A 26,774-nucleotide genomic window follows, 5' to 3' on the forward strand; every position below is an offset into this window, starting at 1 on the left:
GGCTGAACCACGAGCTGATTTAATTTTATTTTCTTGCCACTGAGGAACTCCCCCTTCCCTCTCTGTAGCAGCTTGTGCATGGCTGAAGAACATCACCATGGTGCTCTTCAGTTCCTGGCCTTCTTCAGGCTTGGTCATGAGGTGGGCACAAACAATGACAATATGGATGTTTGCTGATGCAGTTATGCTTTAAATCTGGTTTCTTTGGCTAAGTTTCCTGGAGCAGTAATGTAAATCAGTGGCCAGGTTTTGGGAGTTTTTTTCCTCTTATTCTTGCTCAAAGAATACCCTCAGAAAGGAATAGTCAGGGTATTCTCTACCAATATGGGGAAAAAAACAGCCCTATAAACTTATTATATCCTTAGGTTTTTAATTACCTGAGCCAAGACCTCTGTCTTGCTAGGTTTTGGTGGCAAAGCCTAATGAGTTCAGCACCAGGAGGTGTTGGTGTTTCCTCCTCTAAGACTTGAGGCCATAAACCTAATCTTTAGCATCTCAAGATTTTCTGGGGGCTATTGCTCTGGGGCAGTAGTGAAAACAATGACGTCTGATCACACATCGCTTTTTGTGTAAGCAGCCAACTTGTTTTCTCAGGAGTGAAGCTCAACTGAGGTCTCACTGAAAGGTGGTGTTTCACCTAGGTGCAAATTTTTATTTGGGGTTGATGCTGCCTTTCAACCTCATGATCTATGAAGAGGTGCATTAATACATTCTGCCAAACTATGCCATCTTCAAAACCACCTCCTTTCCTAGGGATGCCTGGACAAACCTGGGGGACCTTTCCAGAATAGCTCTTTGAAAGCCTCTCTCTTGAGGCCATGCTTGTATGAAGTAGGCTTTTCAGTAGAAGACAGCAAATAGGGTTGCAGGTGCTGGGAGAAAAGGTATCCCAATAGAAAAGAGAAGCCAGCTCCCTGGGGGAATTGCCATCCCTCTGTGCAGCATCTTGGGGCTGAGGACCTGCTTTAGCTAATTATTCTCCTGCCTCTATCTTGGGGGTGTCACCCTTACTGAAAGCTTGTGGCCAAAAGACCTCAGACTTCAATGCCTGAAGGCATCTGGCATTTGATTGAGTTTGTAACCATCATCTGAAAGAGGGAGGCTAATGAGCTGCCTTTGTGAAGTGGGAATTGCTCACATCAAAGAGCAACCCAGAGGGTGGCTTTCCATCCCTTGTGGCTTCTTAGAGTGGTGGCAGAGAGCTCCAGGGCTACTCTTGTAAGTAGTCAGGAGAGCTGGAAACCTAAATGCAAGACCTGCTTAGACCTGTGAGCTGCATTTTAGACCCAAATGAGATGATTCTGCTTGAGCTGTGACTTCTTCCATTCTGCATTGCTACGACCATTGGGCAGAATGGTAAAGGACTTGCTGGAGTGGCCCTTAAAAATGGGGTTTCAGTAGGTGGAAGATATCTGGCAATATCTGAACTGAGTTCTCCCTCCTGTGAGCATTCAGTCTGAGGGAACACTGGCCTGTGGCATTCATGGGGGCTGTGGGGTTTCCTTGCTTTGTTTTCAGGCTGTGTACATTGACCCCTTCTTTCTAATCCTGCAACTTGCCCATAGGGCTGGAGAGTATCTGCTGTAGAAGATGTCCAACTTCAGAAATGAACAAAGCACTGTCAAAATTGGGAGTAATGGATCAAGTGAGATATTGGTGTAAGGGTTTTATGGCTTTTTGTTATTCCAGGTTGGTAAGTACAAACCCCAGAAGCTGAATTCTTGCTGTAATCAAGTGATGACTAGGAGGAGGACTGGGTGAAGGACCTGAACAGAACTAAATCTGGAGTAGCATATAGGCTGCTACCAAGTCCTGTCTCCTGTTGCTATGAGGACTAGTTTACAGGATACCCAAAGGAGAGATTTCTTTACAGACTAAGCTCTTCTGTGCTTAGATGAGTCCAACGTCTTCTCTGGTACTTGCAAACATACCTTTAACAAAAAGATGGTGTTCTCTTAAAATCACTGAAAACTCTTAAAATCAATAAAAATCTTTGCTGTGGTATTTTTATACATCCTGCTTAATGGGTTCAGACCGGAACACTTCTTGATCTCTTGCTGCCCTGTTTTCAGCAGCCTCTGGACACCGGTGGGCCATTGCATTTAGATGCCAGTGTAATTTGGTAAGGATTTGTCCCTTTTAATGGTTTCTTTCCCACCTCACTTTTTAAAGCTGCTCTAATTCCATATTGCCCTAATTGTGATATGCAAATTTTAAAAGGAAAATTGCAGCCAATGTATTTTAAGATCCTTATGGGCAAGCAGCCCCCTGCTTAACGTGATAAATTTGGACAGCTTTTCTCACTAAGGCAAATAAAAAGCCTTCCAAATCAACAAAATTATGTAAGCAAATCTGATGAGTGTGCTCTAAAAGTAAACCTGCCTTGCAAGCTCTGGGGCCTTCACTGTGAAACCAATGAAGACTATTTTGGGGAGCCTGTAAAGCCTTGCCTGGGGGATGTCCAGTGGTGTCCTGAAATTCTCTCCCTCTGTTGATCCACTCACCCGTTTGTTGTAACCGAATGGGTAGGAACATTAAACTGTCAGGGACCATCCTTGCCCAGGACCAGCTCCCCATCACCCTAAATGACCCACAATAGGTATTGAGCCCTGAAACTTCATAGAAACACCAGATAACTTGTCCCCTGCCCTCATGCAGCTCCTGCCATGCAGCATCCTACTCAAAGGCACGACTCTGCAGCACCCTTGTAGCTCGGTGTGGCTTTGCTGTGGTGGAGCGAAGCAACGTCTCATCGTCTGTGACCAAAGATGTGTGGTGTGATCTTCCTAACCCTGGAGTTTGCAGGCTGTGCTATGTGGACTCTGCAAATAATCATTATTCTAGGGTGAATAAACTGAGTTAGAAAGGCTTTTCCTTGTCGTCTTGCCATAAACCCCTGTCCTCCTCACTCCATGCACGTTGTGAGGAATGCTCTTTTCTTGCTGCAGTGCCTTCCTCCTCCCTTCTGTTGTGTTACCTAAACTTTTCTCCACTTTGCAGTCACACAAAGCATGTTTTTTCTGTGGTCCATGGCCAAAGCTGCTTTGGAGACCTTCATTCCCATGCTGCAAGTTGTACTTGGAAAAGATCAGCGTGATCCTTCAGGGATTTGAGTGTCTCCGTGAGGTTTCCCCATGGGGACTCTGGTGTCAAACTCCCCTGCAGTTTGGGGTGGGTTGAGGGGAAGACCCTTGTCTCCGCATGCGGTCGCTAGCGCAGTATCTCCAGCCACAGTGGGGGTTAACTGACCTTAGGATTTGTGCTGAGACAGCTTCGGGCTGTTGATAGGCTGGCGTGATCTTAAGGGGTTTATGGCACTTCTGGCTGAAGCCAGATATAAACACCTGGAAAGTCTTAGCAGGGAGCACCTCGCACATTATGCTCGTAGTTCTATATGCCCAATAGATCTGTCAGCTCAGCTGCACAAGGTATTTCCATCTGGGGAAAAATCTCCCTTAATTTTGTTTTACTCTTTTATTTGCAGATTGATGACAGGTTTCTAGCAAACATACAAAGCATTTGGTAGCGTTGCTATCATTTCCCTTCGCCTTAGTCATTTTTTTGTTCTTGGCCCTTGGTCCTCCTGAGCTCTTGGAGCCAGGAGATACTGAAATCACAAATGTGCAAAATACAAGATGGATAAACATCTTAATCTCGTGGATACTTCAATCTAAATGTTTTCTGAGGCCCTCCTTCAAGAAGGATTAGCCGGTAACAGCGTCTGAAAGGTCGTAGCCTTGCTTTGACTTGCGCTGCTGCTCAAGATGCTAAACGCGTGTGAAAGCTTCAGCAAAAGGCCTGAGATGCCATCACTGTTCTCTAAGGCTCCAGGGAGCATCTGTGTGTCCTCTTGGGCTTTGGACATTCGCCTTGGAGCTCTGCCTGCCTGTATTAGCCATTGTGATAGCGTTGCCTGGAGCGCCCAAATGTGACATGTATCAACTGGCATTTTGGCTGCACTAAGTGTAAGATTTTTCCAGTGTAGGTTTATATCTGGTTTTTTTTCTCTCAAGTGTGTGCATATTACTGTTATGATTTATTTTCAGGCTGTAACTTTGGTTTTATCACTTGAAATACTTTGGAAACTTGGAGGGCTTTTTTAATTAGTTGCAAGCCCTCTTTAACTTGGAGGAAAATTCCAGTGTGAAGAATGCTTTTGATTCAGAAAGAAATCATGTTACAGAGCTCCGGTAGAAAGGCTTCCTCTCATCTTTGTGTTATTTGGGCCTTACTTTCCTCCCCGAAGCTGCCGTTTGCTTTGATAAAGTTGATTTTGCTTCTTGACAGCTCCACAATAGATCAGAGTTTGTTATTGAAATGTCAAGACTATCAACATGGATATCCTTTGGCAGAAAGCTGGGTGGGAAATCATGAGCCTAGGAAACTAGTCTTGAGTACTTAAACTCTTTGACACAGGGTGGGAGAAATTAATACAAATAGTGTTTTTTGATGATAAGTAATAGCAATAGTTGTGTGCTAGGATGGGTTATTCTTGCTCCCTTCTGTCCTGAGACCTGCTAGTCAGCCTGCAACAACCAAAAAAGGTTCATGTCTCCTGGTTGTTCCTTTGCTATAAAAGAAAATGTCTTTCCCTGATTTTAGTTTCAGTATTGCTTATTGCTCCAGCTGCGTATGAAAGTTGTACGCTGTTGGGGCACTTTCAACCGCTGCTATTTTGGGGCTGGAGGGGGGTAAACTAGAGGGATTCCTTTCTCCACCACCGAGAAAACAAACGTCGCTCTGGGGATTGTGGCGGAGAGAAAGCTGGCAAAGCAAGTGAGATCCTGCCACTCTTGTTCCTGTGGTTCAGCCTGCAGAATTGCAAGTGTAACCAGCGCTCGTGGGGCTTCAAGGAAGTGAGGTGTGAGACTTGTGGGTTAGCGTCCCTTGGGGATGCAGGTCAGGGGATGCTGGATGCCTCCGTAACCTCAGGGAGGGCTGGAGGGAGCCGGGGAGGTCGGTGGAAGGCTTGGCAGAAGACACACGCTCCTGTAGGGATGAGGGACCAAGGCTGGGGGTGGGACAGTCTTCTTGACACACGGCCAACTGGAAAGTCTCAAGCGCAGACGAAGAAAGAGGATGGGGAATGTGATACCATCTACCAGGGAAGGACGTAAAACCGAAGGGAAGGACGTAGCCAAGTTTTGTGGCAGTGCTATAGGGTTTCAGCTGCTGCTTCAGCAGCACTGTTGTGCAGTGATTTGCTTAAAGCTCTGGGAATTCTAGTTCGGTTTGTACAAGAAGCGAAAGATATCTCATCTTGGTGTACGTACCTGTTTAAACTTAAACTTCCTTGAGTCTCCTCATTATTTCCCTTCAACCTGCATTCATACCCTTCCTTTCAAATATGCTTTGCCACAGGATTCAAGGGAAAACATAACTCACACAAAATTGGAGTGCAAGTGGGGTTCAGCCAGCTTTTAACTTCTTTTGCCCTGACTTTTGTCTTCTGTGTGTTATCTAGTATTGAGCGGACAGCTCTGGTCCTGCTTATCCCCTATGGTGAGAAAACCTGCTGGGGAGACTTATTCATAGGCAAGTTGTTTCTTTTGTAGGAAACAAGTCTGTACTCTTGCTCCAGTATCATTATTCATAGTTTTTTGAGATTTTGCTGTACAGCTGAACACCTTTGTGACACTTGGAAATTAAGTTAGGCCCTTCTGATTTTATTTTTCTTATTGTTTTTGACCTATTGGCTCTAATTCTGATGGGTTCCATGTAGTTGTGCCCTGTATCATCCTGGGATGATGACTCAGTCTCCAGACCCACTGAAAGAGGTGGGATGTGGGAATTGTAAAGCAAGCCCACATGCGTTTTGAAGACAGATGGAAACTCCATTTCAGGCTGGAGCTGCTCTTGTTGTGATTAGCTCTAATGAGCATCTGTTGATGGAGTAGTCCAGGGAGGGGGTTCTTGGTGTTCTTTATTACTGATCACGTTAGAATATGAAGGGCTAAGCTGAAAAGGAAGATACAGGTTGTTAAAACTTACAGCAAAGCTGTCTTGCTTACAGAATATGCCCAATGTGTGTTTTAATTTTTTTTTTCCTTTTTGTAGTATTCCACATCAGACAAATTCCACCTGCACTAGAGCATTGGGACAAATAGATTTATCATCCGATTGTTTATACGTGCCACAGGATTTCCCTGATGTGTATATACCCCCCCCCCCCAGGTATAGGCTGGAGCCCCTGGAATTTGCTTGTCCCTTGTAGTGCTGAACAGAGTTTCTGGCAAATAAATGTGAAAGCTGAGCATTAACTACTGAAGTGCATCTGCAAGTGAATCCAGAAGTAATGTGATTTAATGCTAGCACCTAAAGTATCTGGGGATACCTTCTAATGTAAGGCTTCACAGTTTAATTTGGGAAACTTCAGAGGTGAGCTGTATGAGTAATCTAAATCATGTCCTTTGTGCATGCACACTGCAGTGGAATTTTGTTTGCACGCAAGTTTTGTTCTGCAAAATCCTTGCTTCTTTCAGTGAATGGGCAATTACTAAATATTTCTCTTTACTGTTCTCGTTAACCGTGTGGCCCCAAGGCTTGTTTAGAACACATTATCCAGGTTCTGTACTCAATGGAAAACCCATTTGGCTCCTCGTGGGTGTTTTTAGGATGCTGAGAGACAGCTCAAAGAGAAGGCTATCAAGAGTCCACTTATCTACAGCATCCCTTCTGATGCTGAAATTCAGCTTTCTTTTCATAACTTCTGAGTACTTAGAATTATTATAGGTCATCCCATGTTTAGTTGTCACACTAGGGAAACCCAAAGACTCAGTACCTGGAAAAAGAGGCATGCTAAGGACTTGAACAACTGTAAAAGCTCTTTCACTGAATTTGCCTTCTATCATGGCCCTGCTAGAATGAATTTTGGATCTCAGAAATGGTACTTATAAGATCAGTTTGCTCCTCCCATGGTCCACTGCCTTCTTTCCATCTAGTTGTCCTGAGGGAACGAAGACAAGATGGGAATCTGGAAAAGAATATCTGTCTCATGCAGTGCTTGTTTGCAGAGTGTGGCCACATAAACTTTTTAGATAGAATTGATTTGCTAATGGATGCACATAATTATGCTGATGTTTCCTGGACCCCGAGTTGCTGCATTGCAAGTTGTTTGTGTATAACAATTTTGTTCTTTTCATTTCTTCCACTTACAGTTCTCAAAGGAGTTCACAAGGAATAATTTAGATAAACTTTCAAATCTCTTCATCTCCATTTCACAGATGGACTCTAAAGCATCCTGAATTCAAGAGTTTAGGGATATAGATCATAATTATTTCAAATGAGATGTTGGCTAAATGCCTTTATGAATCTGGGAAAAACTGATCATCCAGGCCTGGACTGGGAAGATGGATCGTGTATTTTCAGACCACACAAACAGTTTGTTGTAAGACAGAATATCAACCTGGATCATTCTTGTAGAGTTGAGTGCAGAAAGTGCACTGGTTGGTTTTTGTTCTTCTCTGTTGGTTTTCCCTAAATGTGTGGATTAATGGGACATCTCTCAGTTGGAGCTTCTGACCTCGCTATAGATTCTCACAGTCAGCTGAACCTTATGCCATTTATTCAGCTGTAACTTGATAATCTTTTCAAAGGTAAAGATTCCAATCCTGCACTGTAGATTTATTGAAGAGGGTGGACCCAGTGACATTTCCGGGGTCTAAGGAGTAAAACTATTAAGACAAATGGAAATGGGAAGTATTTTCCTTTTTCCTCAAGTTCTTTGGGGCTGTACGCTGTGTTAGATACATGGACACTATTTTGCCTTTCAGTCCTTGGAAATGGCTGTTATATGACATATTGAAAGGCCACGCTCAGTGTCACACCATGGCAGTTTTATACACCTCTTAATGCTATTCAGTAGGTGAAGATAGGGCATCATGTAGTAGGCACTCATAGAGCTCATAGCTTACCTCCACGGTGTTTTGGGGTAATCAATGATTTAAGGACTGTCTTTCTGCTCTGCTTGTTTTGCTAGCTGTTGGTGGGTGGTTTAGAAAATGGGAACTTGCACAAATTGGTTGACAGTGTCTCGGATGATGTTTGCATGCTGGGATAGCTCTAAGCCTGTGCATTCTCTTCCCATGGGACACCTTTTCCTCAAGATGCTTTCTAGCATGTTTTCTTGCACTTTTTACTTAGAATGGAAAATGTTTCTCCCTTTAGATGTCTGCAGGCACTGGGAAAGAGTGGTGTAGAGATTGGCATAGGAATGACATAGTGTAGCTCTGCATTTGTTGGGACTTCCTTGTCCAGCATGAGCAACTTGCAAATCATGTGGCTTCCTTACCTGGTCTGCTACTTCTGAGGTCGGATTTTATAGGCAGTGGTTGCAACTTAAGGCTTGCCCTGAGTTCGTTCTTGGAATTGCGGTGAAACAGTCCCAGCTTCATAAGCATAAGTCTCATGGAGCTGGGAAGCAGCTCTGAATGAATATGGATACAGCTGTGGCATCCCACAATGCTGCATCTTTATGTCCAGTCTTAAAGTGAAGCTCTATCCCCCACAAAGTAACATGAAATCTGTCAAAACACTGTGAAGAACAGCTTTCACATTCAGTGAGGATTGGGCTGGCAAGGTACAGTGTGACATAATATGTCTTTGCCCTCTATAATCTTTTACCCCTTCCAACATCCAGGCGCACAAGAGCCGATTCAATTCTTAATCTTGGTGTGAAGAAACCACCTCGTGGTTTCTGTATTTGAGTTGATCTAAATTGGGATGGAAGGAGTTCTTGAATCCAACAGCTTTAGGCTATTTTAGGTGGTGAAAATCTGCCATTGGCACTATGGAAGGTATTTATAAGTAACAAGCTAATTATGTAAAATGCACACTGTCCACTTGTTAAGATCTTCTTAAAGTTTCATAATCTAATCAGAATTTGCTATGTATAACACTTGGCTTGTTGTACTCCCCCCTGCCTTTTTAATGCAACTTACTTGGATGGATGGGTGATCGATACAGGAAGGAAATGCTTTCCTAAATACTGGTTGGTTGAGTGTGCCCCACATGCCTTTTTAATACAGTGCATAAAGGATTCTTCTTTTAATTACTGAGCACAGATGCCTTGCTTTGAAGATGGGTGATATGCAGTCCTGTCTGCTCAGCATCACTCATAGAATAAAACTTTGGCTCTCCCTGGGCTATGGTATTTTGGTTAATATGACACTCTCTTCATATAGATTCTATATAGTATCATAAAAAAAGTATGTGCTGAAGTCACCAAGTATTCTGAGGGTATTCACCCAAAGTATTGGCAAAGGTGGGTGTGGCTGAGGTCCTTGCTAATATTCTGTAGTCTGGTCACCTTCAGAAGGTAAGTGAGGCTCCTGCCAGCAGCACAGGTCTGTTAAAGACATCTTGGCTCTCAATATTAATTTATTCATCACCTGTGATTAGCCACTGTTACAGCATCCGCTTCCCTTCCACAAAACCGTGCATGGGTTCAGTCCTTTGAGGAAGGGTTGCACCGTTCTTATAATGGTGTGGGACCTGGGTCTGTCTTGATAGTGGTGAATGGATATCGGGAGGTTGATGGCAGATGTTCACATGGTTTGTTCTTTCCCTCTTCCTCTTGCTGGGACAAATTGTGGTGTGGAGGAGCAGGGTTTTGGGGTGCTGGGGGAGATCAAGGGAAAGAGCAATGTTGTTCAATGGACGGCAGTCAGGGAAGGACCATGCAGGGCCCTTGCATCTGGAGCAGAAGACAGTAAGGTTGGATGTTGGTTGGCTTCTTAGGAAATTGTTCTAGGATACATCAGCAAGAGTATCGTCTCCTGCACTGGTGATTTATCCTTATGTGATGAGTTTGAAACCTTGGGCAGAGCTAGTTTGTTTAGCTGGAGACCTGACCATTGAAGTTTCATCTGAAGCTTGTAAAACCTCAGGACTGCAAAGCTCCTTCAGAAAGAAATTCATGAGACACCTTTTGTCATGGGATGACCTTGATGCAAGAGCCTTCGAGTATCCTCCTGTTGAGTTTTGTAAGGAACCAGCCTCTATGTTCCCAGTTCATTCCCACAATCTCCGCTGGGGCTCAGAATGAGGATAAACTTCTACCATCCCATCACCATACTGCGTCTCTCGTGCATCCTGCTCTCTCCAGTGCCCAGAAAGTTTGTTTTTTCACCTGTTTAGTTTTTAAACCTGCCACGAGGATAATATGACATTAGAGTGGAAAAGCTATCGCTGCTGTGCAGGGGAGGAATTGCAGAGCCGTAAACTGCTCCCAAAATAGATCAGATGAGGTGTCAAACCGCCCAACCATCTAAATACTCCACGAGCTGACCTCCGTGCGATATATAATAGGGGCTGGGTAAAATGTTTTGAGGCGAGGGGGAGATGAAACCCCCTTCTGCCTGAATCTACATGCTTGTTTCTAGAAGCTGTCATTTGTCCAGAAGTTGATTAGGAGCCAGTCTCTGCTTCCAGCTGGGACCTCCAGGTCCTGAATATAAAAGCTGGGGCTGGGGAGGGAGGAGGAAGCTCATTCCCCAGTTGTTTTTCTGTCCCAATGAACTCGAGGAGCTCTTTGCATTCACCGTGCTTTCCCTCCAAGGTTCGATTTCAAACCCCCAGCTTCCGAGATCTGTGTCGTCTGGAGAGTAAACTTTCTTTTCTCCGTAGCCGCTGTGCTGCTTGAGTGTGTGCATAGGGATATCTCCAGGCAGCCAGGGAAGCTGCTGTGTTGGCTACAAGGAGTTTCTTCCCTGCCTGCCAATCTCTGTGGTCTGGGCAAGGGCAGCTCTGTAACTGCAGCATCTGCCGAGAACAGACCGGGCAGTGTTCGGGAGGGACAGCACGATTTATCCGACAGACGGGACGGGGAGGGGGAAAGGAACGGGCCAAGTCCCGCTCTACGATGCGTGCTGCGGAGCCGTCAAGCCTTCATCTCCCCAGATTTAACAAAAGGGCTGGCTGAGGCGTTAGGGAGACAAACGGGCGATTCATTACCCAGTCAGATGCGTTCCCTGGCAGGGGCGGGTGGGAAGAGACTGACACTAACACATGGCTGGCCGCGCTGTCGCTGGAGCCGTGCGAGGCATGCCCGCGTCCCGGCGTGCGGAGGGCTGCCGTGGGTGGGAAGCTCGCCGAGGATGCGGCAGGATCGCCGCCCGCACGGCGGAGGTTGGGGTTGCCGAAAGTAAGCGCGGCGGCGAGAGCTTCTTGGGGGGGGGGGAAGAGCGGGGGGCCCTGGTTGTAGGAAATCCATCAACCCGGCGTTGCGACGCGTTGGTGCGTGGTGTGTGCTTGGCACCGTTGGGTCGGGTCTCGCTCCCGTCCGGAGGGTTGGAGAGCGCGGGTGGGTTAAGGGCTGCAGCCGAAGCGAGGTCTTGCAGCGCATCTTACAGGTGCCTGTCTCCAGTGCTGAGAACATAACAAGTGCCGTGCGGGGTTGAACCAAAGGTTTTCTTCAGCCGGGCATGGGCATCTGGGGAAGCCAAGGAGAAGTGGGACGAGTGATGTGTCTCCTGGCGTGCCCTGCTCGCTCCTGGCAGCCAGCGGTTTAGAGGCTTCCTGAGCCAAAGGCTACGTTCAAGCCTTCATGTTTCATCACCCACCTGGGTGAACCTCCCTTTCCTGAATTTGTCTAATCCCTTTTTGGAATCTATTCATAGTTTTGGGCTTCACAATATCCGGTGGCAATGAGCCTTGCAGTTTAATGATGCGCTGTTTGGAAAAAAAGGCTCCATTCTCGGAGTGTCTAGCATTTATTATTATTATTTTTTTTTAATGCTGCGCCTAGCCTGAGTCAAAAGGTCTGATCCCTGCGTTGCCCTGAGCAAAGTGCTCCCTGTAGAGCTCCCAGCCTTGGGCAGATCGGCAGGACTTGGTTAGGCTTCGTGTCAGTAGCCTGAGCTGTGAAGAGCCAGAAGGATGCATGGGGGGTGTTTTGGGAACTAGGACTGCCCTTACCCCATGAGTGACGCTTTCCGATGCTGCCTTTGTAAACCTGCTGGAATAAATATAAAGTAACAGCAGTGCAAAAAGCACAACAAATATCTATGGGTTTTTTTGGTCCTCTTCGTTTAGATTTCAAATGCTAGATATCCTTTGCTATGTGCAACTCTCCCCAGACAAGAGAAGTTACTGAGAAAAGCTGTGAACTTGGAATTTTTTTTTTTTTTGCTTGGAACATCAAAACAAACCTGTTGCTGCAGGTTTATCGCACGGATGACTTTCTGGCTTTTAGGAATTCGGGCTTCATGGTAGGAGCAGATGTTACAGAGTTTGCATATGGCTCAACTCTTTGTTGCAAGAAAGTCATGCCGTTGAACACTTGGCCCATTTCCTTTGGTCTGCTGTCTAAAATCTGGGATAAATTCTTTTGCGGTGTTCCTTTTGTGTGATCCATTATGTCTGTCGTCTTCTGGTCCTCAATCCCACCAAAAACTATTCAAAAGCAAGGCAAGGGGAGGGACGGCTATGTGTATTTTCTATAAGTGTGATCTAAAAATGTCGCTTGTTTTCTATGTTATGGAGAGCAGTTAGGCCCAATTCTAGATTAATATTATCTACTTTAACCCCATGTCAGGGATGGAGCTGAGCTGTTTTTTACTGCAGCAGGGATCTGAGATCCTGGGATGGCAGGATTTTCAGCAGTGTGGAAAAAAACCAACATTCCCCCTCCCCCAAAAAAACCCCCAAACCCCAATCCACAAAACCCCCTAAACAAATCAAAACACCAACCACCAAAAAACCCCCACCGACAATCAAACAAAACCCCCTACCTTATGGAAGTTTTGTCTTCCTTCTGCAAAGAGGTGTTACTATAGGGCACATATATTGTGCACGTGTGCACCTCTGACCAATTCATCCTATCATGGAAAATATTCTGAAACCCCCTCTTTCCTTCCTCCATACCGTGTGGAGCTAAATGGGTTAAAACAAGCCTTTTATTTTTTCTCTGAGCTTATTTCTTTATCTTCCATCGCATTGCTCCCCACTTAACTGCTTCCCTGCCCCAAAACTCGCAGCTACACATTACCTACAGTCTAGTGGGAGTCGTGCCAAAAGAAATGATGTTAAACTAAAAAAAAAAAAAAAAAAAGCAGTGGCCGGGATAAGGAGCAGCAGTGGTTTGCAGGGTGGGGGTCCCGGAGTTGTCCAGCTGGGGAGGGGGTCCCTGGTAGGGGGGGGATTCCTGGCACAGGCTGCCAAGGGCAAAGCTAATGCTGTCTTAAATCAGGAGTGAAATCCCCTATTGCTGCCTGGCCCGTGCATTCCACTGGCACCGCGGTTCACCGGCCGGTTTTAAGTTGGTTTGAAAATCCTTCGTAAATCTTGCTGATTGCTGTTTCATTCTTGAGAGGATGAAGGGGAGAGGAAACAACCTTCCCCTCCTCTTCTCCCCCTTCCCCGCCTCCTTTCTCCACCTCGGCTCGCTTACCAACAAAATGGGTTGTTCCACTGGAATTCGGTTGCTCTTGGGGCCAGACTACCTGGGACCTCCCAGCCAAGGGCAGCTAATAGTCACGGAGTTGTAAAAACTGAACACCCCCTCCTCAAAAAGCCAGCAGTGTTTTCTAAACGTGTTTTGGTGCTGGGAACCGTTCAGCTCAAGTCATGGGAATTGCAAGGGAGTATTGCAAATGCCTGTAGAGCTGGTCCTGATTTTTGTCCTGTCCTTGTATCGTTCCCATGCTGGTGAATTTTAGATATTTACCTAAAATAAAAATGTCTTTTGCTCTGGTGAACTGGAAACTTCCTGAATAAGGTTTGTTGTAGGGAGGGGGGGAGAAAGGAGGAGAGGTAGTTCAGCCTTGTGGTTCGGGCACACCACCAAGGGCTGAAAGACCCAAATTTGATTCCTTCCCCTGCTGTGGGGTTTCTCTGTGATTGCTTGTGCCCTCCTCCCCTGGGGAGAGTGAGGCAGAAGGGAAGGCAATGCTTCCTTACTTCGGTAGAGTGCTATTGGCTGTAATTCATAACCTGTGCGGGTCTTCTGCCTTGCAGGAGTGGGAAATGCTGCAGCAGCTTGAAGTATTTGCTTGTGGTGCTTCTGATTGCCACAGTGCAAAAATAGCTGTTCCCCACGGCATCTTGGTCCCATAGGTCCTACATAGGAATGCACCGTAAGGAGAACATCTCCAGCCCTCCACATCTGGCCCGAGTCACGTATTCCCTGCTCATTCACTGAAGCATTTCTCATTTGGTTGCTAAATTTTGTCCTCGTGTACTATGTGCCAAACTCTTATTTGGTAATTTGTACAGGAGAAGTTGAGGCATGTTTTGGCAAGAAATCTCATGGAAGCTTATTTATCCATGCAGCAACCATGCTGTATCTGGGAGGCAACCATCTGTGTCTTGCCCCATTCACAGAAAAATCCCTTCTGAACTGATGTGACAGCTCCTTTGTAAGGGAGTTGGGTTCCAGCTCCCTTCTCGATGCAGGACAGCTGGCCTGGGGAGATTTCACTTGCTTGGACTGCTGGTGTTCAGCAGCCTGGGAGAAGTCCTCTGACTTCTCTGTGAACATCAGCTAAGGCTAAAATCGGACGTAAATTATCTCTGTGGTAACACCTGGGCCTGAAAAGAGCTTAATGATTTTGGGATCAGAGTGGCTGCTGTGAGTGCTAGAAGCATTCAGGAAAGCGGTGTTGGAAAGGGAAGAGCTGGAGATTTGCACCAGCAAATTCTTTCTTCCAGAAGCAGCTGCTGTTTCTCTTTTTGCTGGATGCTGGAAATAACTCTTGATAGGACCTGAGAGCCTGTCAGGTATGTGTACCAGGTTCCTTATGTGCCCATTCTTCCAGCCCCTTGCCCAAGATGCTCAGAGAAGAGGCCCAAAGGAAACCACTATATAGATCTATCCAGGTAGAGGAGTGATTGAAGACAAGTTTCAATGACTGAAGCCTACAAGAATCCACACCTTTCTGTCTCCTAAAAACAAATAAATCTGTTTGAGCATACTGCATCAGCAATCTGATGGAGACTGACGCTTCCTTCCCTGGTAAGTGGGACCTACTGGGTTGGAAATTCCCCCATGCTGTAGGTCTTCTCCTCTCTATCCTAAGTCCCACCACTTGGAAGCAGATCCAAGGACTTGAAGGCATTTCCCTCTGTGAAACATACTTTCTGTTGGAGAATGAGCGTAGGGTATGGCTGCTTTCCACCTGTGTGCAGTGAGGTTGCAAGGCCCTATTGCTCCTACCACGTGTTGGTGGAAGTGTGTAATGTTGTAGTGGTCTCTGTGGTGGGGACTGCTACTTGTTTCTTTGCAAGTAGAAGCTGCAACTGAGATTTGGGCACTGTTGACTAAAGAAGCCCACCTTTGAAAGCTTTGGGGTGCGTGCTGTGCTACTGAGAGGAAGATAAGGATCAAAATAGCAATTGGGACTTAACAAATACAGCTTTTCTCATCACAATTACTTGAGTTTCCAAATGTTTTTTTTTTTTGCTTTGTTTAATGGTCTCCAGCAGCAAGCCACCATTGTTTATGGAGAATGACATGACATGGAGAGCAAAAAAAAAAAAAAAAGGAGGGGAGCACCAAGCAGAGAGTTGATTGGGAATCACCTTGAAGGAAAAGAACTAGCATGTGCATAAAGGGCAGTGATCTGTGGGTGATGATAAGGGGAGGAAGCTTTGCAAAGTGCCAGGATAGATGAAGTTTTAGCAAAACTGGTTTTGATTTCTAGGTGGAGTGTAGGCTGTTTAGCTCTGTCCTGTAAAGCCCTGGATGGTCTACACTTTCCCAGACTGGGAGAAACACTTTTCCTCCAGTCACTTTCTTCGACCCCCACAATGTCACAGCACCATGCCAGAGGAGATCGGTGGAAAAATTACATCGAGGAAGATTTGAGTTAGGAGTAACTCTAACAGAGCAATCTTCATGGAGGGACTTAACACTTGCTGAGATGTGGAAGCCAAGAAATCCTTGCTGAGGTTTGGAGAATACCTTGTGTTATTTTTTTGTAAGGACTTAAGGAGATATGGGGTTTTTTTGTGTGTGTATGCATAAGCCAAAGTAGGCAACCCCTGGCTTTGTAGCTCGGAGAATGGCAGAGAATTCTGAAACTAGCATGTGTGGCTTTAGATTTTGTGCCTAAGCAAGGCAGCAATAGACATGAATGCCTGAATGCTGGGGTGAGCAATGTGTCTTGGAGCAAAAATACTTAGCTCAGACTTTGAGGGGTAGAAAAGAAATAGAGAACTAATTATTTAGTAGCAAAGAAGAGAAAGCCTTCTCTGACACCAAACGATTTGAGGATACACCAGTATTTTTGACAGCTCTGGGAAGAGCAGAGCTGAGGTTGGTGGGTGCTCTTCAGATGGTTTCCTCCAAAGTACGTAGAGTTAGTGTGAGCACAATGGTGACACTTGGACCTGTGAACACTTAAATCCAAACAACACAGTGCAGAATGAGATAGTTGATTCTTCAATGGCCAACTCTTGCTCCAAATACCAAGTCTCCATCACTCACCATGGAATTCACCGTTTTCTTGGACTTTTGGCTTGTTATACTTCAAACAGCAGCTAGCCTTTGTGGGATGGGGGGACCATGGTAAATTGATTTAGGAAAGCTTCTTCACAGTGTAGGAGTCTCATGGTGGAAGAGAGAGGGAGGGCAACTGAAGGTTGTTGGATGCAAAAAATAATAATATAGGCCTGGTGCCCAGCATAACTCAGTCTGACTCCTTGAGTTGTGGAGTCATTAATTTAGGTATTGCAGACAAGGCTGGTGTTTAAGTTGTCAACTTGTCAGAAACTTTTTTTAATTATTAAAAGGAAGTAAAGAAGTGGTGGAAGAAAGAAGAAAAAGGGTTGGAAGAATAGCAATACTGCAGGGAAAACATTCATGTAAAAAGTGAAAATAGAATCAATTCGGCCATTGTACAGATGTACCAAAGATAAATCTCCCGACAGAAGGAAGTGCCGGGATAGGAATGCAATATTTCAGCAGGGCTGTCGTTCCAGGCGGGTATAGCAGAGGCGTTTCCTTGCAGGAAAGCAGCTCACCTTGGCTTGTGTCTCTGGCGGCACTTGCAAAGGAAACTCTTGAGCATGTCAAAAACGAGTGCACTCACAGGTCTGTGCAGGCGCCTGCCTTCTGTCTTGTCCCCCTCAAATTCTCATCAGGAAAATCCCCAGTTAAACAAGGGAAACTACAGGGACACTGAGGGAAGAGTGAGCTGACGAGGCAATAAAAACACTTGACTTCTGAGATGAGCTGAAAACAGGGACCCATCATGAATTGCCTCTCTGGAAGGGCAGTAATTCCATGGTTCTACAGATAAAACTTGGCTATGCAGCTATCAGTGCGAGTCGTGCAGTGGCAGGGGCTGTGTTTGGGATCACTCCCAACCCTGGCTGATTGGAGTCTAAACTTGAGCAAAGCAATTAGCAATGTTTGACATGAAGTTCACAACCAAGGCAGCCAAATGCCACTAGTAATGCTACGTGCGAACCAGATAGGTCTTGCTATTTACATCTGGTGATAATAAACCTTCTGGTTTCCTGGCTTCAAACTAGAGACAGACTGAACTGGAAGGAGAATAGTGCAAATGATGTTGCAAAGGTTCTTCTCAGCTTGGTGGGTACGGCACTGAGCAACCAGGTCCTTCCTGAGGTCTGGACAGTGCAAGGGTGCAGAAGAGCACTTCGGAGCAGAAGTCAGGCAAGGTGCACAGAAGAGTAGGTCAAAGTCTGAAGCAGAAAGTCTCTTGACTTTGTAGGTTCATATTGCTTTCAGAGGCCAGAGTTAATTTCCAGAGAGTTAAAGCTTCCTGGGTTGTGTGCAATGAGCTGTTTGGTCTCTCTCCAGGTTCCTAGTGGACAAACACACCTTCCTCTCAAGCTCAGTTCCCTCGATCCGAAATAATGCGATTGCACAGAGTGCTGGCTGGCAGTTTAATTGTAACAGTTGTGGATCGGGTGTGTATAAAATAAAAAACACCCCCCCGCTTCCCGTGAAAAATTTCCTTGGAAGGAACAGCTCTGTCTTTGTGAGGAGCTGAGAAAGCATCCGACTCTGACACCGTTGCCTTACGGGACCTCACTCAGCCTAGGTTGCATAAAAGGGCTTTATAGGATTATAAAGGTTCCATGCAGCGGCAGCTCTGAGGCAGCATTTCAGGTGGGGGCACCAGCTCTCCTTGGCTCTGCCTGCGCTTGGTTATTATTGATGCCACGCTCTGAAAAGTGCTACCTCACCCTTCTTTCCAGGGCTGCTGGAACGTGTGTGCGGAGCTGGGGCTGCTGCATCGGTGTCCCCCCCCGATGAAATGGGCACACGTTCAGTGCTGGGGAGGGAAAACGTGTGTGTGTGTGCTGCTTTTGCTCATCGAGGTCTTCACCTGGAAAAGCTTTATTGCTTGTTGGCTAGGAAAAGCCTCTTTCCCCTAAACTGAGTCCTTGTCTTCTTCTGGAGATGCTTTCCTAACTCACTTGCTTTGCTCTGATTCGGACCAGCTTGAACGCCAGTGAAATTAGTCTGAGCACTAAGCCAGGCAGTGATGGATGGGTCTCTGCTCAGCATGTGCATTGCATGGCTTGTTTTTTACCAGTTTGGACTTTCATGTCGCCTTTTCCCTAATGGGTGAGGACAGGGCAGAGCTGGGTCAGGAGACAGGAGGTGGCAAAAGCTGGTATTCTGCCTTCTCTATAGGATATCGCGTTGGTGTCTTGTCTTTGGGCTGTTTTCTCAGGAAGGGGTGAAGCGGGTGTCTGCACGCTGGCCCAGCTTTCTCAGCTCGCTGTGGCCACTACCGATGTGTCCCAGATATCAGAGCTGGTGAACTCCTGCATAAGCCTTTTGCACAGAGCAATGAAAATGGATGTTGCTGACAATTAGTCCATTTAATGCTTCAGTTTTCTATTGTTTCCCAAGACTTTCCATCCACTAGTTCTAAGTGGCTGCTGGAGGCCTGTCCTCTGGTGTTGTGCAGTACTGCACATCCTATTTTCTACCTTCTCCCTATCCCTAGCTCTTTACTTTGTCTATTTAAGTGAGTTTTATTGGAGATACAAGCAATTGGGCTGTGCTATCAGCGAGTTTTGCAAGGCTGATCTGTGGGAATCTATACTTTGAAGTATCTCAAAGCCAAGCACCTAAGGGGGAGGGTGGGGAAGGGGTTCAAAATCACCAATCGCTCTGCCGAAATCTCGGCTGTAGGATCAATTCCTGTATCCCTCTTCACTGTGATAGCCATCTGCCATATGATACTTGGAGCTTATGTTTTCCAGAACATTTAGCTGAACAGTACCTGCTTAGTTGGAAAGGTAAATCGGGGAGGGGGAGCTGTAGAAAATGTTTTTATGCCTCCTTCTTTCTTCTTTGCCAGCTGAGGGTATCTCTTGCACCAACTGCGAAAGCTTGCAGGAATGAACCTTCAGAGCCCAGTATTGAGGAAGGCCAGGAATGAATGTCCTGGAGATTTTGTTACAGGGCTTTACTGCTGTGAAGCTCAGACCAAGCCACCTTTCTCATGAACAAACCTGCTCGGAGCTTTGGTTAATGAGGCACCAGGACTGGGTGAAGTCCCGTCTCCCTGGGGAGACAGAGTGAAAGTGCAAGGGTTAAAATTTGCCAGTGCTTCAGATGGAGCTTGTTGTATGGCCTTTTGGATGTTTTTATCACTTTTGGGAAGCAGAATTTGGGGAGAAAAACCTATTTTGGGGGAAAGTTACACTGGGTTGCACTACTTTTCCACATTTTCCACAAATCACTGACTCTTCATTTTTACCATTGCAGGGTTTTTTTTGCAAAATCCTAATACTTTTGAAGGTAAATGAAGGAGAACATTTCCCTGCCCATCTCTTCTCCTAAAAATCCAAACCCCAAACGCAGCCATTTTTTTTTTCTTCTCCCTCCTCTGATGTTAAATCACCTTGTTAAATCATCAGTAATGATTGCATCTGTACTGGATGTTGCTGGCTCTGGCTCAGGTCAGGATTTTGTACCCATTGCGCAAGGAGGTTTGGGAGTTAAAGCATCCTAGCTGCTTGTCCTCAGGGACTGTGCTCCTGGCAGGATGCATCCCACTCGGAAAGAAATCCTAATTTAAAAAAAAAAAAGACAAATTACTGCTCCTGCAGGACAGGTGGGGTTTTAAAGGGTTTCCAGGATCCATCTGTGTTCAGGAAAGGGGCTGAGCGTGTGCTCCCCTCCTGTGCCCGTCACCCCACTTCCCCCAGTGGTCCTGCCGCAACAGTGATGCCTGAGCCTGCGACCCATCCCCGTGCTCTCCTGCGCAGGATTGCGATGTTCCAGCATGTTTTCAATTCTGGCTTTAAGCAATTCTTCCTTTTTGGCTAGGGAAACGTCTCTTCAGGTCCTTCGAAACCCTGCATAGTGATTCCCATTGACTGCGTGGACTGGCACCTGGCCGAAAAAGGGCAGAGCCAGGAGAGTGGGGTGCAGGCAGCCTGGCCAACAAACTGCTCCTGAGCCCAGCAGATGTTCCTGCAGCCTCTCTGCTCCCTGGGGCTGATGCCAGCCTGGTCCTTTTCCAGCAGCTCGTCACTTGACACCGGGAACGGTCCGCTGGCTGCTTTTGTTGAGCATTGTACGAGTCAAGGACCTTGTGCTCGGAGAAGGCGATGGGACACGAATGTCTTCGGGTCATTTTTTTTTAGGTTTTGAGCTCGTTCTGCCTTGTAAAAGCTTTTGGCAGTGTTGCCTGGAAAGTGTATCCTGCTCTCAAGCCTCAGGCTGTGGCTCGCTAGGTTTTATGTCGGGATCTGTTCTGCTGAGGGCAGGGTGGCTGGACTTGCTTTCTCAGTGTGTCTGTCAGGGTTCTGGTGGGACGAATCATCCTCTAGCCCTTCCCAAGCCAGTTCTGGCTCTGCTTGATGTGCTAAAATGATTTTTTTTTTATGTGCAGGAGACTGGCTGTAGCCCTCTTGTATTTTTGCTAGTTTCCCAAGTTCATGCAGTTAGGTACCTTCAATTATTTCTTTCCAATTTTAGTTTTCAACACAGTCCTGCGGTGGAGATTGCCAAGGTCTTATGTCCGAACAAGCTCTGAGAGAGCTGGTAGAGAACATAAATCCAAATATCACTTCTTACCCTTCTCTTGCTCCCACCTTGCACACCCACTGCAGGGTGCCTCGCTGTAAAATCCCTCCTTGCCCCGACATCAGCAAGTCCACGTGGGTGCTCAGCCCAAGAGACCCCGATCCCACCGCCGCCCCCAGTTCTACCACGGGCTGTATTTCTCTCTCCTCACTGCTGTGCCCTTCTGTTCCCCTGCAGGCTGACGGGGAACGAACCCCTGACCATCCTCCCTCTGACCTCAGAAATGGAGGAAGCCGCCGTCAAAGCCCACTACAAAGTCTGTGACCGCCTGAAGCTGGAGAAGAAGCAGCGTAGGATGTGCCGGCGGGACCCCGGCGTGGCCGAGACCCTGATGGAGGCCATCAGCATGAGCGCCCTGGAGTGCCAGTACCAGTTTCGCTTTGAGCGCTGGAACTGCACCCTCGAGGGTCGCTACCGGGCCAGCTTGCTAAAGAGAGGTGAGCGGGGGGGGGAATTCTCAGCTGAGGGGTGCTGGCATCCCCTGCACCCATCAGCTGTCCCTGGCATTTTGCAGAGCGGTCATCCTGGTGCATCCTTTGCCAGTGGTGGGTCACCACCTCCCCAGAAGTCCAAAAAAGAGCTTGTAGAAGGTAAACACCAAGCCAGGCTCAGCTCGTCTGTGAAAGTGCACGGCAGGCAAAGGATGTGCTATATGGTGGTAATTTATGTGCTTGTACTAGTACTGTCTGCTTCCCGTTGCTGGCCATGGCTTCTCTCCTTGGAGGCTGGAGGTGTTTGTGCATGTGTCCGCAGCCAAGGAGCTGCGATCGCTCCTCGCTTCTGCTGGAAGTTCAGCTGTTTCTGGAGGAGAAGGTCTTGAAGTTCCCAAACCCATCCCCTCTCTTTTTATTCTATTTTTTTTCCTACTCATAATGTCAACCTTTCAGGAAAGAAGTTGAGGAAATGCCTTGTTAAGGGAAATAAGGCAGAAAGGACTGTTCTGTGCTGCCCTGTTAGTGGGGGCAAGGGGAGCCCTATCGTAGTTGCAGGGCAAAGCACACAAATGTTCGTCTGTCCTGAAAAGCTCCCTGGATGTGAGCGGTGGGTAATTCCCACACCCCTTCCCAGCTTGACCAGAAGCTGAGAGCGAGCATACTGGAGGAGCAGGTCCTACTTTTATCTCCTTCTTTTGTGCTACCTCATAGTCCAGTTGTGTGCACCCTCCCAGTAAAATCCACTTATTTCTGGATTGCAGCTAACGGTGCAGCAGGACCATTTTACAGATAGTTTGCACAGGTCTCGAGGGCTTTAGTGACTTCCAGAAAGTCCTATGCTCAGTGATTGAGCTGGACCTAGAAACCCAGGGTCTGACATGCTCAAAAATAAGAGCAGAGGTTTGCAAAGCGCCCTCCCTTGCTAATTAGCGAGAAGGAGTAATTCAGAAGCGCTGGGGCTTAACTAGTGCACTGTCACTGTGCTGGAAACAAGGAAAGTCCTTATGAAACCCAAGAGGTCCAGCCAGGGCTGCAAGACATTTAAAAATATCCCCGCATGCCAGAGGAGTCCCTGGGTTAGTGGTGCCTTGGGAAAGCCAAGCACTTTCTCATGCTGACACCTGGAGGCCACAGCTTGTTCTTTCAGATGTGCCTGCCCCGGTGGGCAGCCCTCGGCAAGGGGTATTTCAAAGCAGCCTGAAGTTGAGCTGCCTTAAAACACGACGGAGAACCTCCCCCCGCCACCCCTTGTCAGGACCCTGTGTAATAAATGATAGCTCTGAGGGCTGCAAGGCTCTGCCTGCTGTCTCATTCTTCCATGTTTTATGCCCCTGCAACATCTCTGCCCTCCACCGATGCTGTAAATCCTTCAGATGTTGTTCCGGTGGCATAACACGCTGCCCTGTAAATCTTTCTCCTCCTCTCCAGGAGCTGCTGGTTCCTGGTTCAGCATTGCAGCAAGCGATACCCCAGGGCAAAGGGGCACATGTATCACCCACTACGACACAGCTATTCAAATATGTCGGTGTGGGCTTGCTTCCTCTCCTCCAGGACCACTGCAGCTTTTTAAGGAGAGAAGAAAAAACCAAAAACCCCACGTTTCACTGAAGAAAAGTTTCTCCCTCCCTTTTTACACTTGGTCACCAGAACAGCCTGGCTGCTGGTTTGCAACTTGGGCTGATGCAGCCTGTTTCTTAAAATAACGGGGGATTGTTTAAGGGACTTGTTATCCTCTTTGGATACTCGTGAACAATTTTGGAAATGGTTGAAACTGGATAGCTGTGGACGGCAGGCTGTCGATGCACGGGGGTTAGAATGCCTGCATTGATTTAAAGCTCATTATCTTGTTACAAAATATCTTGGTGCAATCAAATAGTGCATGGCGGAGATGGCTTTAAATCTGGCCAGAGCCAAATGTCACATGGACTTGCTTGGAAGCCGCCTGAGCTGCCTGTGGGCGAGATGATACCCGTGCTGATGGGCACTGGGAATTTGTGAAGCTTTCAGTGATGAAGAAAGGGAGGAGTAGAGCCGAAGCTGATGGGGAGATTGATGGAGGGGGAGAACCTGGCAAACGAGCCATTCCTCCTGGCTTTCTGTCAAACCTGGTATGCACTGTGGTTGCACGGCATTGACTTTCTGCTGAGACTTCACAACCTCTCTGAATTCAGTGCTTCGTAGCAGGAAGCCTTCAAGCAGGTTGTAGATTGAGGCTTTCTACTAAATCGGACCACATCCAGGCTCTTTGCTGCTAATTGCAGTGTCTCACTCTCGGAGGAGGGTTTACGGGCCCTATTCCACCGAGGACTTTGTTACCACACTGGTACCTCTCCATTTTGTAGCACAAGTCGTAGCAGTGGCAAGGGGCCAATTCTACAATCTGGGAGCATCTGTCTCTAGCAGTGGCATCCCTCTGACAGGCGCGCGGGCAGTCTGACCTAGGGCATAACCTAGAAAAAGCTGAACTAGCCTACAAAAGACGAAAGCTGTTTAGAAGGCATTTTCTACTTGGAGGAGTTCAGTGGTCCGTATACCCATGAGTTTTTCTTGTGTGAATTAAGTAAAGAATTCTCCTACTGCTCCTGATGAGGGTGTTTGCAGTGCTGAAGATGTTTCTGGGGTGCCAGAGGACATAGTCTAACTTTAGGGAGAAAACAAAGAGGGGAAAACTCCAAATTGGGTTTCTTAACTGTGACCACTCTTTATGGTGTCCTCGGTGAGTGTGGTGTTGAGCCTTCTTTATTTTAACCTTCCTTTCAGTGAGGGAAAGGTTCCTGCTTTGCTTTTCCAGCAGTAGAGTGGTCGGACAATTCCTACCAAGATCTGGTTTGACTCAGCCCCCTTGGGAGGACCAAACCTCAGTCTTCAGGGCTGGATTTTCATCTGTGTTCTGCTGAAGCTCAGCATCGTACACTTGGGAGTGCTTTGGGAAGGCAGGCTCTGGGGATGGGCCAGGGTAGCACCCCATGAGCTTGCTTGGACTACCATGAACCTCCCAAGGAACAGTTCCAAAAATGACCTGGCAGTGTCTCTGCATGTCCTTGGTTGACACACCAGCTTACAGATATATCCACTACTGTCACCATCCACTTGTGTTATTTTTGAGTGGGGGATTTCTTGAGTCTGATCCAAAGCTGTTCTGGAATTGCATCTCAGATATGCAGTCGTTTACAGCTTCCATAGCTGGAGAATGAGGAGCTATAAATACGGGCATGTTTGCTTTTTATTTCTGTCTTTTATCATACAGATCGAAATCATGGGTCTCTCTGGGCCTCAGTTTACCTACTGGGGGGAGCGGATGCTGTCACATCCCTGCAGCTGAGCATGGAGGTGTAAAAAGAGGTTGTACATGAAAGGTTTGATGTGTAAACTGCTTTTTTGCGGCATTTAAGGTGCTGTGTTAGGTGACAGGCTGGCTACTGTGTGCTTCCCTGCCCTCAGGTGCCTTCTGTTATCAATCTTGTTGGACTGGAGTAGGACCCAGTAATTATTTTTTTTTCAGGAGGAGAGGAAAGAGCAAGGGGTGCTCATGGTTTCTACCCCAACCATCAGACTGGAAGTCTAAGCAGGGTTCCTGCTGTTTGGTGTCGCCTTGGTAGTAGTATCGCTATACCACGGTGATGGTACCTCCATGGCCTGTCCAGCTCTTGCTCATGCCTTCCTCTTTTCAGGCAGAGACTATCTGAAGAGTGGCAGCCACAGAGCCGGCCAGATTTCATTTGCATTCTTGAATCCTGGCTCATGCCACCTCCACTGTGTCCTCTCCACCGTCAGCGATGCGCGTAGAGCTTGGCACACTTTGACATCGCTCAGACTCTTTTCACAATGGGTTTTCCCTCAGTTCCCTCATTTTTTTCTTTTCTTAACCCTTGCTCTGGCTGCAATTAAAGCCGCTGCCTCCTCTCTCCTGCAGGTTTTAAGGAGACAGCCTTCTTGTACGCCATCTCCTCCGCGGGGCTGACGCACGCCATGGCCAAGGCGTGCAGCGCGGGGCGGATGGAGCGTTGCACCTGCGACGAGGCCCCCGACTTGGAGAACCGTGAAGCTTGGCAGTGGGGCGGCTGCGGCGACAACCTGAAATACAGCAACAAGTTCGTCAAGGAGTTCCTGGGGAGGAAGCCCAACAAGGACCTGCGAGCCAGGGTGGACTTCCACAATAACCTGGTGGGCATGAAGGTGCGTTGCAGGCTGCTCGGGGTGGGGGTTCATGCCGTCGTGGGGGCAATAAGATGCCGCGCTTGGGTGCGGAGACAGGAATGTTGGATGCAAAAAGCATGGAGTGGTCCTTCTGCTGGAAGGGGCAAGTCTTAGTTATGGGACTATACCTTGGTTTTGTCACTGGGCTTCAAGAGTTGTGCGAAACCACTGGAGGGGGACCAGAGGGAAAGGAACAGGACTGTCCAGGTCTAGAAAACACGAGGTGGGGACAAAAATTGCCGGCTTTCCACAGGGAAGAGAGGGTCTTACACTACAAAGCGATGAAAAGACAGGTTCCTCAGGCTTATGTGAGGTTGGACAAGGAGGAGGGGGTTTACGCTGCCACAACAGGTTGAGGGATGCTTTTCTTGCTGCAGTTCAGCAGAGCATGGACAGTCTAGCACATCTGTCGCCAGGTTTCTTTAAAAGCCTCTGGACAAACACCTGGCAGGGAACCAGGGTTCAGCTCTTATTCTCTGACTGACCTCAGTCCTAAAAGTCCCTTCAGCCTCGTTTTCTGGCAGAAGCCTTCCGTGTAGCCTAGAGCTGCTGGGTTTGCAGCTGACAGTGCTTGGGTGTATAGACCCCTTTTTTTTTTCTTTTCCCATCCTTATCCTCTCTGCTGGAGGACTCTCTGCTCTTTACCCCTTGTTCTTCCCACGAAGCTTTACCCTCCTGCCTGGAAGCTTCCCTGCAGGACTGATGTAAAGAACGAAGTGTCTGCAATTGCTGCGTCATCCCAGCAAGAGAAGGGAAAGGAAGGGGCTTTCCACCTTCTCCTGTAATCTTCTTGGCTGTACCTAGCCTAGAGTTGCTCCAACATTAAAATCCCTCAGATTGGCCAGCACAGGTGCCTAGGATCAGTGTTTCATTGCGCCAACCTCAGAGGGGGACATACTGTAAGGCTATAAATAGCCTTCAAGCCTTGTTATTGTCCGTGTGATTGGATGGAGGGTTGGGGCTGGGATGGGGGACCTGGGTCTCCAGTTTCCCAGGCGAATGCAGCCCAGCCAGTTGTGCATTCTAGGAATCACCACCCCAGCTCAGTTGTTCCCGTGTGTATGCATAAAATGTCATTCCTCGTGACAGAGTTGGGGCAGCGGAGAACGCCACCAGTGAGT

At 47.3% G+C, this 26,774-nt stretch overlaps 1 protein-coding gene across 1 annotated transcript in view; it reads left to right on the plus strand.

The window, feature by feature from the left end:
- The window catches only part of WNT9A (wingless-type MMTV integration site family, member 9A), a 54,903-nt gene that overhangs the window by 15,873 nt on the left and 12,256 nt on the right, over window positions 1–26,774 (plus strand). Inside the window, exons 2-3 of the mRNA XM_010561698.1 lie at window positions 21,200–21,459; window positions 25,370–25,632. Coding sequence (XP_010560000.1) covers window positions 21,200–21,459; window positions 25,370–25,632 — 523 coding nt within the window. The remainder of the gene's footprint in view (window positions 1–21,199; window positions 21,460–25,369; window positions 25,633–26,774) is intronic.

Source organism: Haliaeetus leucocephalus, unplaced genomic scaffold (assembly GCF_000737465.1).
Source record: "Haliaeetus leucocephalus isolate CR32 unplaced genomic scaffold, Haliaeetus_leucocephalus-4.0 Scaffold0, whole genome shotgun sequence".
Lineage (NCBI taxonomy): Eukaryota > Metazoa > Chordata > Aves > Accipitriformes > Accipitridae > Haliaeetus > Haliaeetus leucocephalus.